At 35.3% G+C, this 15,789-nt stretch overlaps 1 protein-coding gene across 2 annotated transcripts in view; it reads right to left on the bottom strand.

Annotated features, from left to right (window-relative positions):
* The window catches only part of puml (pummelig), a 78,403-nt gene that overhangs the window by 17,329 nt on the left and 45,285 nt on the right, over window positions 1-15,789 (bottom strand). For both annotated transcript variants that reach the window (XM_081758783.1, XM_081758774.1), the window contains exons 3-5: window positions 10,720-10,926; window positions 2,863-3,037; window positions 1,687-1,841 (exon numbers count right to left, since the gene is read on the bottom strand). In XM_081758783.1, the coding sequence (XP_081614909.1) occupies window positions 1,687-1,841; window positions 2,863-3,037; window positions 10,720-10,926 (537 nt within the window). The remainder of the gene's footprint in view (window positions 1-1,686; window positions 1,842-2,862; window positions 3,038-10,719; window positions 10,927-15,789) is intronic.

Below are 15,789 nucleotides of genomic sequence, written 5' to 3'. Positions count from 1 at the left end.
TCCTTGCAGTTCAACGACTTCACCAACAGTTGTTAAGTTCTCTTCAGTTGAAACAGCTTTCTTTTAGTTAGCGCAGTCCTGCGATGAAACTCCCGGGATTTCCCTCGCGAGAACTGAGCCAAGTTTTGGCCCTGTGCAACGGAGTCGCCACCCTCGCTCAAAATGGCTTGGGGAAATAAAATTTAGAAGATGGACAGATTCTAGGGGACATGAGAGTTAACGTTTGTGAAATTATTAATAGCGCAATACCAAAGTAGAAAAGAAATGAGACCACGACATATTCCCTTACAATAACATAAAATCTGAAATTATAATAGGCTGTAATTAAAACTCAAATAACACATACGTTCGTTTGGAATCCGTTTATCACAAAATTGAATCAAACTTTTATTACAAGTAATAAAGATTATACTTCACAAAATTTCCGATGTAACTGACCGTATTCTTATCATGCATGCTCTTTTCTTACCATTTTATGGAACGGACGTTTTCAGAATTATTTAGATATAGATTAACTTATAAATACTCAACTCTATCTTCTACAATTAGCAGAAAAACCATTAATACTTTAAAGGTAGGAATCTTCTGAAGCATAAGTACGTGGCTATCATTATTATTTTCCATTCTTCATTTTATTAATCCTTATTTATATTCTTTTTTTCCTTTTACTTTATACTCTATTTTACTTAATAACAATTATCAGTTTATTAATTCATGATAACCCATTCAGCAAATTAATCTTGTAGACCATAATAGACGCCACTTTACATATTATCTTTTTCTTTTCTTTTATAACAAATACGGACGTACTACAAAGCTTCCAAAACCATCGTTTCACGCAAATGTTATCTGCATTGAGTAAATTGGTTGTACAGTAATCATCATTTCCTAAAACGTCGCCATTCCGTTTCTGCATGCTTAATACATTATGCCAACAAATAAATAATATTGTATATATTATTATAGAGTTTTTAGGATAGGATATCAAGAAATTTTGAGAATTTAATTGTTACACATGAAATTTGGACTTAAATTTTGTTATATTTTATCTCTTAGAATAGGTCATTTAAAAGATGATATGGTGGTAAACGATGATAGGGAAGGGAGACGAGTCTCTCCCGAATAATTTAAACTTTAGCACTTCATGTTATTACTTTCTTTCATTCTCCATAAAATTTATAATTAATTATTTCTAATTTATATAGTATCATTATTTTACTTCTAAAATTCCGTGTGCAGAAACTTTTATATATTTTAATAATATACACCATCTTTTAAATCTTTAAGTTAATACACTTATACATCATCTTTTCATTTCGAAAACATTCATTACTTTTCTGTAGATTTCAGTTTTAACATCTTAAGATGTAGATCAAAATCCAATTTTAAAATCATGGGATACGGATTAAAATCTGAATTGCCGTTTTCGAATATCAAGTAATGAGCACGGTTCAGGTATACTTTAGTGGCGCATTACATACTGTTGTGTCACCTGAAAAGTACAGCGGTAAACTTTTTGCACAACTTATTAAGCATAGACATATACCGTATTTTTCGTAAAGATGTCCAACAATGGGTGGCTAAAAGAATCTACTTGTCATATATGCTCTCTCATTTACGGTACATATATCCTCTTACCATCATGGTATGGAAGAGAAACATACATCTGATACATGTTTTACTTACCAAATGGTCCTGCAACCCTTACTGCCCACAAAGGATTCAACGGCTGTACCATGAATGCGATAGCCCTAACCCATAGTGGCAAGTTGTAAGTAGTAGCTACATCTTGAGGTTTCTCTGGGAAACCCCATGGATCAGCTAATATTAGATGATTTACCCTGAAAATAAAACGAGATACTGTCCATCTTATCTTGACTTAATTGAATTTCAAAGTTTAAATTCTTACGCAATTGTACAAAATATACTCTAATATTACGCTTTCCTTAGAAATGATTCGTCAACTTAAAAAAAATCTTAATCCTACAGTTTCTATAGTTCATAATACTAAAATTTCGTTGGAAAATCTTTAAGTGTAAGAACAATAAAGAAATTTAACAAAAAAATAACTGATCATAAATTTCGACCGTTAACTTGGCAAAAAACATTGACTAAGCGACATATCAGTAATTGAAGCGCTTAGAGAATAAAGGCGTTATGTTACATTTTTTCGAAACGTTGAATTCTGGCGGTCCATACAAGTGTTATACGTTAGTCATGCTACTTAACACATCATTTAGTGAGTAATCGTCCCAGTGAAAAGATTTGGAAACGATGAAGGGTGAATGTTAACAGACAGTTGTGAAAGACAGTTTTCCCGACATTTACAATTTGTTACATAACACCTTTATCCTCTACGCGCTTCAATTAACACCTTAATAGCAAAGGTCCAGATCTAAGTCTTCTAACGGAACACGAAACAGACGAAGCATCAGAAGCAAAGCAAATACTTATAACAATACTGACTCTTCCGTTGAGGTGACATTTAGGAGTTATGTAAGAAACATTTTACTCTCTGAAAGTATAGTGAAATAAACCTTGCAAATGAAATCAAGTTTATAAACTGAGAATTCTCGCGACCGATTTTAGCTTTGAAAAAATTAAATAAAATAAATTCTTCGTAATACATGAATACTGCATCTGTATGCATCTAAAATAAATCACTTTTGTTCTAGAACAGCGATAAAATATGCATCTCACCATGTACAACTGCAGTAATTTCAAAACGAATTAAGTTCCAGTATCTAGCCGCTTCTAAATTGGGAATAGCTCTTTCATAGTTCTGAGGAAATTAAGGTCTTAATTCCAACATAATAATTACTATTAACAATTAGGCTACAAAGGGAAATATTTTTAAGTTACCTTTCAGGATATCGAATAGCATATGAAGTCGCTATAAATCCACCCATACTATGTCCCAGAAGTATAATTTCCTCAAGATTCATTTCCCGCCTCCATTCTTCTACTGACTGTACGAATTGATATTCTGCTTCCAATGCATCAGAACTAAATTTTGGACGAGAGCTCCTTCCAAAACCTTCAACGAACCAGTTAGTTAGGGAGGAAATATGACTAGTACAAAAAGACAGTAAGCTAAGACGACATATATTTTTTTTACTTTCATGCATATCTATTATTTTATTTTGTAAATCATATATCCCATAGGAAACTATTTAAGCAAGCTGCATTCTTCCTTCATTATGCATAACGCAAATTTATTTACATAATACTGTATTTACAAGTATAGAGATAACAGTCTGAAAGTAGCACCTTATTTACTGATCAGACGGTAATTAACTTTTTATCACATGATTTGTTTCAATATGTATAACATTTTTGTTTTGTTTGTCTGTCTTTGGATATACAAATAAAACAAATAGTAAAGTCTTATATATTGAAAATGGAAAAGATACTATCGTGCTTAGTGTAGATTTTCTAGTATATTTGTAATAGATTCAAAGTACCACTGATGGTCTATGATAAATAAAAATTTGGAAATTTAAAAAAAAAAAAAAAAAAATCATTGCTTTTCTTTCAAACAAGGTGGCCATTTTCCAATATTGCTGCTGCAAACTTTGAGCCCTATCTCTAGATTTATTTTACCAAGTGTAAACAAATATCACCTTTCTTTTCCAGAAGTACACATTTTAGATGCTAACTTGTTTCACTAAAGATATTAGACAGATTGAGAACCGACAGCTGGGAGTTACATTTTCGACTGAGGCTCCAGTATCTTATAATTTTGACAGATTACACAATCCCTCAAACTCATTTTTTTTTTCTCTCTCTCTCTGATACTGGCCTCTAACCTTCACCCACTTATCTATCAATCTTTCTTCATCCATTTCTAACTTTCTAATATTCCAATAAAATGTGTTCATTTTTTTAAGTTATCAGTAAACAGATACTACTTTCAGTAAATAAGTAAATACCCTTGTCAGTAACGTGATAATACAAAATTATTTAGAAAAAAATTTTGCATTGCTAATTGAAGTAAATTTGCTGGTATTTTCTTGCTAACATTTACAAGGACGTCAGTGCTATAATTTCGCGAACGTTAAGTATTTTCAATTGCATTTTTATAGATCCGCGTACGGTTTCGCACTTCATATTTCAGCCGTTGCTTCTTAATACTCTACCTGTTCACTCCCATTTTATTTTTATAGCAGTCTTTGTTTTGTCATCCATCGAACAAAAGTGGTAGAGATACTGACGAGAATTGAGAAACACTTAATTTTTTCTCTAGATCAACATTAAGGAAGTTACGGATCTTTTAAAAATACAAGGCGTCGAATTTTAAAAAAATCCATACAACCCCTAAAAACAGAACATTTTGATTTTGACTATTTTCTTGTTTTTCAGTTTTAGAAACCTACAAGCATGCCAAGATCTGTGTTTCTATACCAATTTGAAGTATCTAAACCTGTAAGTTATTTTATTGAAAAACACTTCCATTTAGTTAAGGGAAAATTTTTCTTCTCTCCCTTAGACCCCTAAAAACTATATCGACGTTTGGCATTTTTTTTTTTTCTGTGGGTTAGTTGGGCGGGAGACTACAAACATGCCAAATTAAATCAATGTAGTCCTACCAGAAGTGCCTAATAATTATGGAGTATAGAAAGCGTCCTACTTTAAAACTGGGGAAATTTACTTCCCCCTAAAACACCCTAAAAACTAAAAGTATTCATTTTTGGCATTTTTTTCTGTGCGTTAATTCCGGGAGGATACAAAATGCCAAATTTAATAACTGTAGTCCTATTGCAAGTGCCTAATCAGGGTATCTACTGAAGCTTACTTTGATATTTCCAGTGTTTTTCTAGGAAAATTTCCAGTATATTATACAGTGATTTATATAAAACTCATACCACATAAGACTGTATAGTGTGGTGATACTTAACAGCTTGTGAAATAAATTGAAAAACCAAAGTTTCAATATTCTAATAGGAAGAATGCACAGAAACTAGTGGGTTAAAATCGAAAAACAAGAAGTTTTCTGGGCGTTATTTCTCCCAGAATGCCTGCTGTAATCCACATTCACCTGTGTCTGTCTCTCTGTCTCTGTGTGAGGGGACCGTGGGACGTAAAACTCAAAAATTTCATTTTTTTCTGTGTGGGGAGAAGGGGAGGGGGATGTAGGTATAAGTGTGCTTTTGTGTTGGCCTCCACTCCTGCTCAAAGCCAAACCCCTCCTTACCAGGTTCACCGTATTACATATATTTTGATTTTTTCTTTCATATTCGTATTACATTTGCTACAGAAAACACTGTTAAGTAGAAGACCAGTTAATTACAAATATTAAAGAGTAACATGTTTAATGTCCATGTAGATGTGTTACTGTCTTTGACATTTCATATTAAATGAATACAAACTACATATAAAATAAGATAAAAGGTAACATTTTAGAATTACATTTTGACTATTTTTCTCAAGCTATTTCTGTTTTGTATCATTATACTGTTTTCGTATTATTAACACTATCCATTTTCTTTCTTGAGCTAGCTACATTTTTAGTGGTTGGCCAGTTAGCCCTATCACCACCTACACCAGATGATGAGGCTGCCATCTTGAAGGGTCTCAAAGGGAATTTTTACACTTTTCCAGTACCACACAACTTTCAGTACATTTTCAGTATCTCCAGTATTGATACAAATTTCCAGTAGATTTCCTGTACTTCTAGTACTAGTAGGTACCCAGCTAAGAATTATGTGGTGTTAAAGGTGTCCCATTTAAACAACACGCTAAATTTGGTTATGTACTTATATAACGCTATCAAAAACCTACAAGCATGCCAAACTTTACAAACACCCATTTCAATTATATGAAATTTCTTTTCATCCCCCTTTTGACATCCTATAAATGTAGAAAATATATTTTTAACCATTTTCCTGCTGGTTTCTCTCCTAAAGGTATAAGCGTACCAAACTGACCGAGCGAAGTAGCTCAAGTGGTAGAGCGTTGGCGTGAGTGGTAGAGAGGGGTAGAGGGTTTCCCTCAGTCCTACCAGGCAAATGCCGGGATGGTACCTACTAAAACAGGCCCTGGCCGATACCTTCCAAAATCCTTTCCATTGTTGTTGTTGTTGGATATCCAGTATAAAATGGCCTCTGAGCTGTATTTGGTTATTGTTAAATAAATAAATAAATAAATAAATAAATAGATAAATTTCAACTTTCCACGTCAACCGGAAGTACAAGTGATCTTATGTCAGTGACTCACAAGGAGCACCTTGAGTGCGAGGTCGCAAGTGCAATCTCTAGTAAGGCTCATTGAACGTGTAGTGTGACCAATGATGACAGGAAAAGTATTAGCTGCTAATGACTCACCATGTGCATCACGAGGGCGACAGAAAATACGTGACCGGAAGGTGCAGAGATCAATCTTCTATGGGATATATGTATTACACTTCACAAAATGGACGTCGTCGACACTGACGAAATGTTCAAAACAAATCATTAACTTGTACCATTAACACCGAATGAAAAATGACGCGCCACAGTGATCACAAATGTTCAAACCATCAAGATCGAAGGCGAACTTCTTGGGAGTTACAAACCGTTCAGGACATTCAACTAGGTGTCCACTTTTAAAAGAAAGCCTATAGAATCATATTGATATAAAGGGGAGGTGAGAACTGATGGAATGTGATGGTACCTGTTACACCAACATGATTCTATATGCATTCTTTAAGAGTGGATACCTAACTGAACGCCCTGAACGGTTTGTAACTCCCAAGGAGTTCGCCTTCGATCTTGATGGTGCGAACATCTATGAAGTGTAATACGCATATCCCATAGAAGATTGATCTCTGCACCTCTCGGACACGTATTTACTGCCGCTCTCCTGGTGCACATAATGAGTCATTAGCAGCTAATATTTTTCATGTCATCATTGTTCACACTACACTTTCAAATGAGCCTTACTAGAGATTGCACTTGCAACATCGCACTCAAGGGGTCCCTTGTTAATCAGATCACGTGGCTTTATACATTATTGAATATATTATACTAGATATACCGAAACAAAGCAAAAATATTACACAGAATTCAAACGATACGAAAATGATTTTTTTTATTCAGAGAACTTACAGTTTAATCTCTATATATTATTTGCACACCCAGCAAAAGAAGTGTATATGTATATTCCCAAGCACAATTTCTTTTGCTATACTTGTTCCATTGAGAGGTGCTTTCTGCTTAGAATACAATACAGTTGAATTAAAAAAAAAAAAAAAAAAGCCCCTCTTGGTTAAGTTGTTGCAAACTGCAGTCAAATATATTTAACGATTCCAGGAGGCAAGCTAAATTCGCAGATTTGAGTAAGTTAGAAAGATTCGAATCATAAATTAGCTCAACTTATAGTTTAAGCTCAAAATCTATTAAATTATCATGGGCAACGAAGGGAACACAAAGGAAATCGTGAGTTTTTACTCAATGTTGCAGATCCGTCTGAAAAAATTCTACAATATTAGCGTTTAACAGGAAACACTGTCCAAAGATAAAATATACAAATCAATAGATCTCACCGAGTTGAAGAGAATAAAACGAGTGAGTGTAAACTCATGCGTAGTTTTCGAGAAAAAAATTAAAATTTTAATTTCTTTTAACTATAATACAGAGTCTGAAGGTAATACATATATCAATCGATAGACCATATCAAGCTGAACAAAATAACACTTTTGATATGAAATTCACAGGCGTAATTTACGAGAATATTGTGAAATTCGAAGTTCTATTGCGCTAAAAATTGTATCGTTGTTGTCAATAACAACAGGAAGTTTTTATTCTGCCGGAACACATTGTACAGATCGTTGTTAGGCTGGCCAGTTGGCCGCACACTGAGAGAACAAACGGGAAGAAGCAAGTGTTGCAAATCAGTTTTGTTCCGAGCAATTTCGCTCTTTGCTCACTCAATGTACGCGATAGCTTCACATCCACAGCAACACAATCTACAGTGAAACACAGACGACAGGCAGTTTAGGTCTCGGTCTGCGTGTGCGCTGATCGAAATGTGTGAATCGCTCGCTCAGTGTACGGTCGACTTATTTGAATGCATGAGGAGCTGGTTCCCGATAAATCTCAATGGAGCGAAAATTGTACAATACTTGCGTCCACTAGTTTTCTCCCTCAGTGTGCGGCCAACCTTAGTGTTCTTCAACGGTGACATACGTAATCCTAATACATGCTCCTTGTAAATAAACAGTAAGAAAATACCAGCCCAAGAATCTACCAGCATAATAAACACCTCATTCATAGTTTCCTGTCTTTAACTATATACAATATATACAAATTTCAGTTAAAATATAGAAACTACATGAATTCACTTTAGTAAAATATCCACACATTTTACATTAAATGTTATATTAAAGGCTATAGAAATACATCAACCCAAAACACCTAATTTGACTTGTTATTCGAATGTGTCAAGGTAAATATTAATTTCTCTCGATTATTTTATGCCCTTCTAAGAGACTTTACAGTAATACCAAAAGCAGGCACCACTTTAATCAACTACAGTGTTAGAAGCATAGTATAGGACTAGATACTTTTATCGAAGCAACTTTTCTTGGTTTAACATGATTTTTTCTTCTTAGATTTACAACATATTGCGCAATATAGTGTAGTTATCCCTCAATTAGTTTTTTGAGTAGGGTATGCGTAGTACGCACGTAGTAACGATACAACCTACCAACTAATGAAAAAGGAAGATTTCTTATCGGAAGTGTACTCCCTTTTTAACACAAAATTAAACGTACAGTCATTGTCAAAGGTACCAGTACTTCATTTTTCAAAATGTTCCAAACAAAAGACATTGTGTCCATACAAACCCATGTTTATTGGAATCGTTTTAGAAAAGTAAACAACGCTGTTCATATAAGGATACGAAAATTCATGATCTTGTGACATCGAGACAAATTTATTGAGGAAAGCTGCTTGGCAATAAACAGATAGCTAATGAGCAGACAACTAAAGTCACGCTTGCTTTGATGACGCATCGTTTCAACAACACCTTTTGGTATATGTATGAGCCCTTGTCAGTAGCTGTCTCTATTTCAACGAACAGCTGTGTACGACCTATTCACTCATGTCGTAATATAGGCAAAATTGGATGTAAACTTGTGGCATGCGGTCTTACTGTTTTCATTTCCGTGAACCAATTTAATAGTGTGAAAAACAGGAAATACTATAAAATGCGAAAGAGAAATTGTTAACAGAGTCGAAGCACGTGTTTAAGTGGCTATTTTGAGAGAAGAGTCTCTGCGAAAAATCGCTGATATTGGGTGGAGCAGTGCGTCGGACTCTTGAAAGATAGTCACAAAATATTATACGAAAACACACTGTCCAAAAATAATAACTTCTCTTAAGGACAAGTTTACTGGAAAAACAACAAATGGAATAGACGTTAACGGCTTCGGAAGAACAAATAAAACTATTAAAAAGCCATTTCCAATCGACATGAAGCAGGACAGTGGCCCAGGGCCTTCAGATCTATGGCCTTGGGGTAAGATTGCGGTAAACCGGTATTATAAAAAGATATTCCTGGGCTAAAAAGGAAACAAAAATAAAAAATAAATAAAACAAAACGAAACAAGAACTGAACGATGAACAATGGAAGAGGACACTCTGGACCAACGAATCTAAATTCCAATTTTTCGCCTTCCAATGCTGGAGGTTTGTGCGTCGTCGTCCGGAAAAGCATTTTCATCCCGATCGTGTAACACCTACAGCAAGACACGGAGAAAGTAGCGTCACTGTTTGAGGATGCTTTACAGGCTACGAAGTTGGTCATTTAGTTCGAATTGATGGAATAATGGACAAAAATGTGTTTCAGATCGTTTTGGCGAGGCATGGAAATTATCAGGAAGGCGGACCTGGGGCAGTGCTATAACAGGATTATCATCTCAAACATTCTTCCAAGCTATGCAATAATTATTTGCAATGCAAAGAAGAGGTTTACATCACCAACAAATGAAATAGTCGCCACAGCTACCGGATCTGTTACCCATCGAGCCCTTATACGATAAACTTGACACTACAGTCCATAAATAGATGCCAATGAGTACTGAAGGTCTTTGGAACTCTTCAGAGATACTGAAGTCGCATAGCTACCCGAAAGTTGGATAAATTATGCAAACAAATACGTGGAATTTGTAAATGTATTATAAAGTCCAAAAGTTTGTATTTCATTGAATGCAAACACACTCAATAAATATGTCTCAATGAAAATAGGACCATATGTTTTAATTTCTTTATATGAGTAACAATGTTTATTTTACAGAAGTTTAACAAACTACGTTTTCTGTGAATACTTTTTATTTTGTGTGTGTGGGGGAGGGGGAAGATTCTGAAAAAATCAGAGCAGTGTGCTCAGACTTTTGATAATGACTGTATATGAATTTCAAAACATGTCGATTGGTAGATTCAATTCTCCAGCAATAATAGTGCGCGACTGCTTCAGAATGCAGAAACAATTTCTGCTATGCTTATGCGTATTTTTTCGCTGACTAATTCTATTGAATTATATTTTGCACACAAGCAATTTTTTTTTTTTTTTTTTTTTTTTTTTTTTAAGGTTAAATTGTTTTCAAGGAAAAAGTTAAGTCTGACTTCTTTGTATCTCATGATCACAACGATAAGTTGTTAATCTTTGGTAATATTAGACATTTTTACTGCCAGAAAGAAAAGTCGGTTTAATTTCTAATTTCACTCCAGTATGCATTACCTAATAAGTCAATAGCATATACTGGCCTCGTACTGGCCAAGGCATCCAAATTGAGGCACCAGAGTGCAACGCCAGCACCCAACCCATGAAGTAATACAATTGGCGTTTTATTTGATTCTTCATTCAAAGAGATTGTCCAAATTTTATCCGCTTTCCCAACAACTGGTCCTATGTCGACATACCATCCTCGGTACGCTGTCTTAATACCTGAAAGAAAGAAACAAGTTTGAATATCAAACATCTACGAAAAATAAATAAATAAATAAATAAAAACAGTCATAACCTAAAAACAATATGTAAATTTCAAAGGGGTAAGCAAAAATAATTAAGAATTATAGAAATTACAATATTGAATATTACTACGTACATTATAAGACATTTTATAAAAGTAAACTACTAACTTCGTAGTCAAAACATGAATTGGCCTCACTTAATAATGTTATAATTTATCTATCACAATAACAATAGTCTCCTAATAGAGTATTTACAGTATATAGATGAATCTCGTGTATTAAAAATCTAATAATTATAATATAGAAAACAATGCATTACATTTATATATAACTTGCCATTGTTCTGTTACTCTTTCACTGCATAAAGCACATTTTTCGAACTTTTTATTTGAATGTTTTTAGTTTACATTAATGTTTTACTTGAATGAGTGTGCTTCAGAAGTGATACTTCTAACTCCTTTGCAGATTTTGAATGTTTCTCCTAGTATGTAACAACCAATATACTAATATTTAAATTACGGCAGCGTTAATGCGTCTAATTTTCTAATTAAGTTTCTACAGTGTGCTTTCAAATATTTTTTTTACAGAGAAAAACGCTGAATCTTCACAGATGAAAAGTTGGAATAAGTTAGTCGTGTATTTAAAAGTTCTTCAGTTAATACGAACCAAAGAACGGGTACTGATGTAATGAGTTTGTACTATTTAGTTTTTTTAGCATTTTTTAAAGTTTAACGTTCCACGATTATGTATTACCTCAAAGAAACCACAGGTGATGAATGAAATACGGAATGAAGAAAGAGGGAGGAAAACTGGAAAACCATGAACACGAGTTTGACCACCACAAAACCCCCTTGACAGGGGATAAACGAGGGACCCCACACACACCAGAAATCAGCACTCTAGCCACTGATCCACCGCGGGCCCTTTGGAACAGGAACATTACTGTATTTGAAGATGTATTTGCTACAACCTATCCATCATGGTATGATTTATATAGGTAAGATTACTGGCTTAATCATTCTTGAAATAATTCTTAATTTTATAATGGAAACTTTCAGATGTGATTGAAACAGCAGTGAGAGTTTATGTAAATAAATAAGGCGCTGACAAAGGTGGAGACTCCCATTCAAAACTGCGGCATTAAGAAAAATTTAGACACATTCCTGAGTTTAATTTAAGAGTAATATATAATAACGGGTCAGTTTACTTCCTTCAGTAATTACTACTTAAAGTTTCTGGATTTCTCCATATTAGTATACCATAAGAGAAAAGAAATTCAAATTTGACACGGTAAAATGTTTCGGGTATGTACACATTTGCATTATTTCTTGAGAGAGAGATTGCAAAATATTAAGCTCAATTTATTATACATATAAAAAACACATTTCCAGATCCGAATATTAAGGAAGAAAAAAATCAGACCCAAGACCTGCCGATACGTAAAATAGTTAATAATAATAATAATAATAATAATAATAATAATAATAATAATAATAATAATAATAATACAAAACATGCGTTACACTTTCATTCATAAGAATTTCCAGTAGTGTGTAATTGAGTAAATTACACTTAAATATTCTTATACATTTTTTAGACTTCCAAATTCTACTGTACGTAAGTGTCGTAAGTCTTACACAACAGCTTTGTCCTTCCATTCGTTTGTCTGTTGACAGGTATCAGAGCAAAAACGATAAAAGTTATCGAGAAGCGGATTTTGCAATCGATTGAGCGTACACAGAATAGGCTCAGTCTCCGCCGGTAACTTCCTACTCAAACCGGAATTAGTTAAAATTAGGCATTTCCGGCATCAACGTTTATCGCCATAGAGCGAAAACACTCAAAGTTAGCGAGAAGCGGTTTCTTACAAACGATTCAGCGTCTCATGACAATATATCATAACTATATACAACACACTACAAAACAGGAAGAAGTTCAAATTTACTACCACTTCCGGTTTCAATACTGATTTCAGTAGTGCAAAAACATAAATGCTCTCCGATGCAGTTGTTTGCAATCAATTCAGCGTCCGAAGAATAGATTCCATCTCCTCCGATGAAGCTCTATTCAAACCGGAAGTAGTTAAAATGAGCATTTCCGGTTTCAACGTTTATCACCATCAAAATTCGGTGAAAGATAGCGAGATTCGTTTTTTTCCAAACGAATCAGCGTCTTTAGACATGACATGACTACGTACAACACAGTACCAAAACAGGAAGTCGTTCAAATATACTATTACTTCTGATTTCATACTAATTTCCGTCGAGCAAGAACAGTAAATCCTATAATGATGCGGTTTTTTTTTTTTTTTTTTTTTTTTTTTTTTTTTTTTTTTTTTTTTTTTTGCAATCGACTGAGGTCCAACGAATAGGTTAAATTTCTTCCGTTGAAGTTCTATTCAAACTGGAAGTGGTATAAATTAGCAATTTCCAGTTTCAACTTCAATACTAATAGAACAAAAACTGTAATAGATAGCGAGAAACGTTTTTCTGCAAACGATTCAGCGTTTCAAGACAACATATCACGACTATCCACAACTCCACCAAAACCGGAAATAGTTCAAATTTACTAATATTTTCTGTTTCAATGCTGATTTCCGTAAAGGAAGAACTGTAAATGCTCCCAAGCTGAGGATTTTTGCAATCGATTTAGCGTCCAACGACTAGCCTCCGTTGAAGCTGTATGCAAACTGGAAATAGTTTCAATTAGCAATTTTCAACTTCAACTTTTAACGCCACAGAACAAAAACGTTAATAGATAACGAGAATCCTTTTTTGCAAACTATTTAGCATCTCAAGACACACATAATAACAATCCACACCATTTTATAAAAGCTGGAAGTGGTTCAAGTTTATTATTACTTTCGATTTCAATACTAATTTACGTAGAACTAAAACGGTAAAAGATATCAAGAAGTAGATTTTTGCAATCGATTCAATATCCCAAGAATTGGTTCCAACTTCTCCGTTGATGCTCCATTCAAATCCGAAGTAGTTAAAATTAGCAATTTCCGGTTTCAACATTTATAGCCATAAAACGAAAATGGTAACAGCGAGATTTTTTTTTTTTTTTTTTTTTTTTTTTTTTAACAAACGATGCAGCGTCTCAAGACAACATATCGATTCACAATATCCTACCAAAACAGGAAGTCGTTCAAATGTACTAATAATTCCAGTTTCAACAGACTACTGATTTCTATGGAGCAAAAACAGTAAAAAATATTGACATGTGGTTTTTTGCAATCCATTCAACTTCTCAGAGTAGGTTCCAACTTCTCCATTAATTCTCTATTGTGTATCTAACAAAGGATTCCGAAATATAGACTTCTTATCAAAAAATTGCAATTCTATTTCCATACATCCTCCCTTAGTACCTGAGATCACAAATTCTATGTACTGTCCAGGCCAGAGATGTTCACCCTCGCGAGGGTGACCCTCTCGAGGGCATCCTCACCCTCAAGTTCCCTCGCCCACAGTGACGCGAGGGCGAGGGAGCGCGAGGGCGAGGACAAGTTTTCGCCGCGATGGCGAGGGTGCGCGAGGGCGAGGACAAGTTTCGATGGCGAGGGTGAGGGTGCGCGAGGGCGAGGACAAGTTTTGGCCGCGAGGGCGAGGACAAGCTTCGATGGCGAGGGTGAGGGTGCGCGAGGGCGAGGAAAAGCTTCGACGAAGAGGGTGAGAGTGCGCGAGGGCGAGGACAAGTTTCGGCAGCGAGGGCGAGGGTGCGCGAGGGCGAGGACAAGCTTCGATGGCGAGGGTGAGGGTGCGCGAGGGCGAGGAAAAGCTTCGACGAAGAGGGCGAGGACAAGCTTCGATGACGAGGGTGAGGGTGCGCGAGGGCGAGGAAAAGATTCGATGGCGGGGGTGAGGGTGCGCGAGGGCGAGGAAAAGCTTCGACGAAGAGGGCGAGGGTGAACGAGGGTGAGGACCAAGTGTTACTGCGGGAGCGAGGGACTCGGGATTTTCCCGTTTCCTCCCGTTTTCTCATTCCACCTATTCTTTCATCATCATTCACTTGCAATTCCATCAGTCTCCTTCAGCCATCGATGGCATAACCGTTGGATGTTAAACTAAAGATTTATTTTTTTTATTTTTTTTTTATTTATTTTTTTAAAGATTGGTATCTTTGAAAGCGTTTTTAATATAGTGTAAGAATATGCAGCGCACAGTCTTGAAAAGGGAGACTATTTTGGGAGTCCAGTAGGCTTCTTTCTGTGATCTGTTACCCTTCATTATCGACGTTTTTATTATTATTTTTTTTTTTCGCTAAATAGGATATTAAAATAGAATGATTTGGTTCTATATCACAAGTTTTAAAGCTCCCTGACAACTGATATTTAGTCAGCAAAGCATAGGAAAACTTAGAAATAAAGAAGCAAAACTACCTGAAGTATTCGGCTATGGTTCATCTAATCATGGGCGTCGTAACGAGGGGCTTGGGTGGTTGCGTTCCTCCCAGATTTTCGTCACACGTATGTAAGCAAACTAAAAAAATAAAAGCATATATTCAGGGGTGTAGTCGAGAGTATACGAAGGTGTATTGCTCAATCTTAGTCATTTGCGCATACTTTCTGCTTCAAGGCGTGTAGTACTATATTCAAAACTAGCATATATAACCTGCGAAATTTTAAAGACTAGCGTATACTCTGTGAAAATTTTAAAACTATGGTGTACGCCGTGTGAAATTTTAGGACTTGAGCAGGAAGTTTTTGATAGTCTATTATTGCAACACAGCCCCTGCCCGCTGCAGCCCCTAGTTATTCGCCTCTACTTTCTAAACATTTTCTATATATTTTACATCCCTGGAGTTGGTGGCCCCGCATCGTGGAGGTTGTGGG

Source organism: Thermobia domestica, chromosome 1 (genome assembly GCF_964235325.1).
Source record: "Thermobia domestica chromosome 1, izTheDome1.hap1.1, whole genome shotgun sequence".
Classification (NCBI taxonomy): domain Eukaryota; kingdom Metazoa; phylum Arthropoda; class Insecta; order Zygentoma; family Lepismatidae; genus Thermobia; species Thermobia domestica.
Note: the sequence above shows the minus strand (reverse complement) of the source record. Positions and strands in the feature narration are given on the sequence as shown.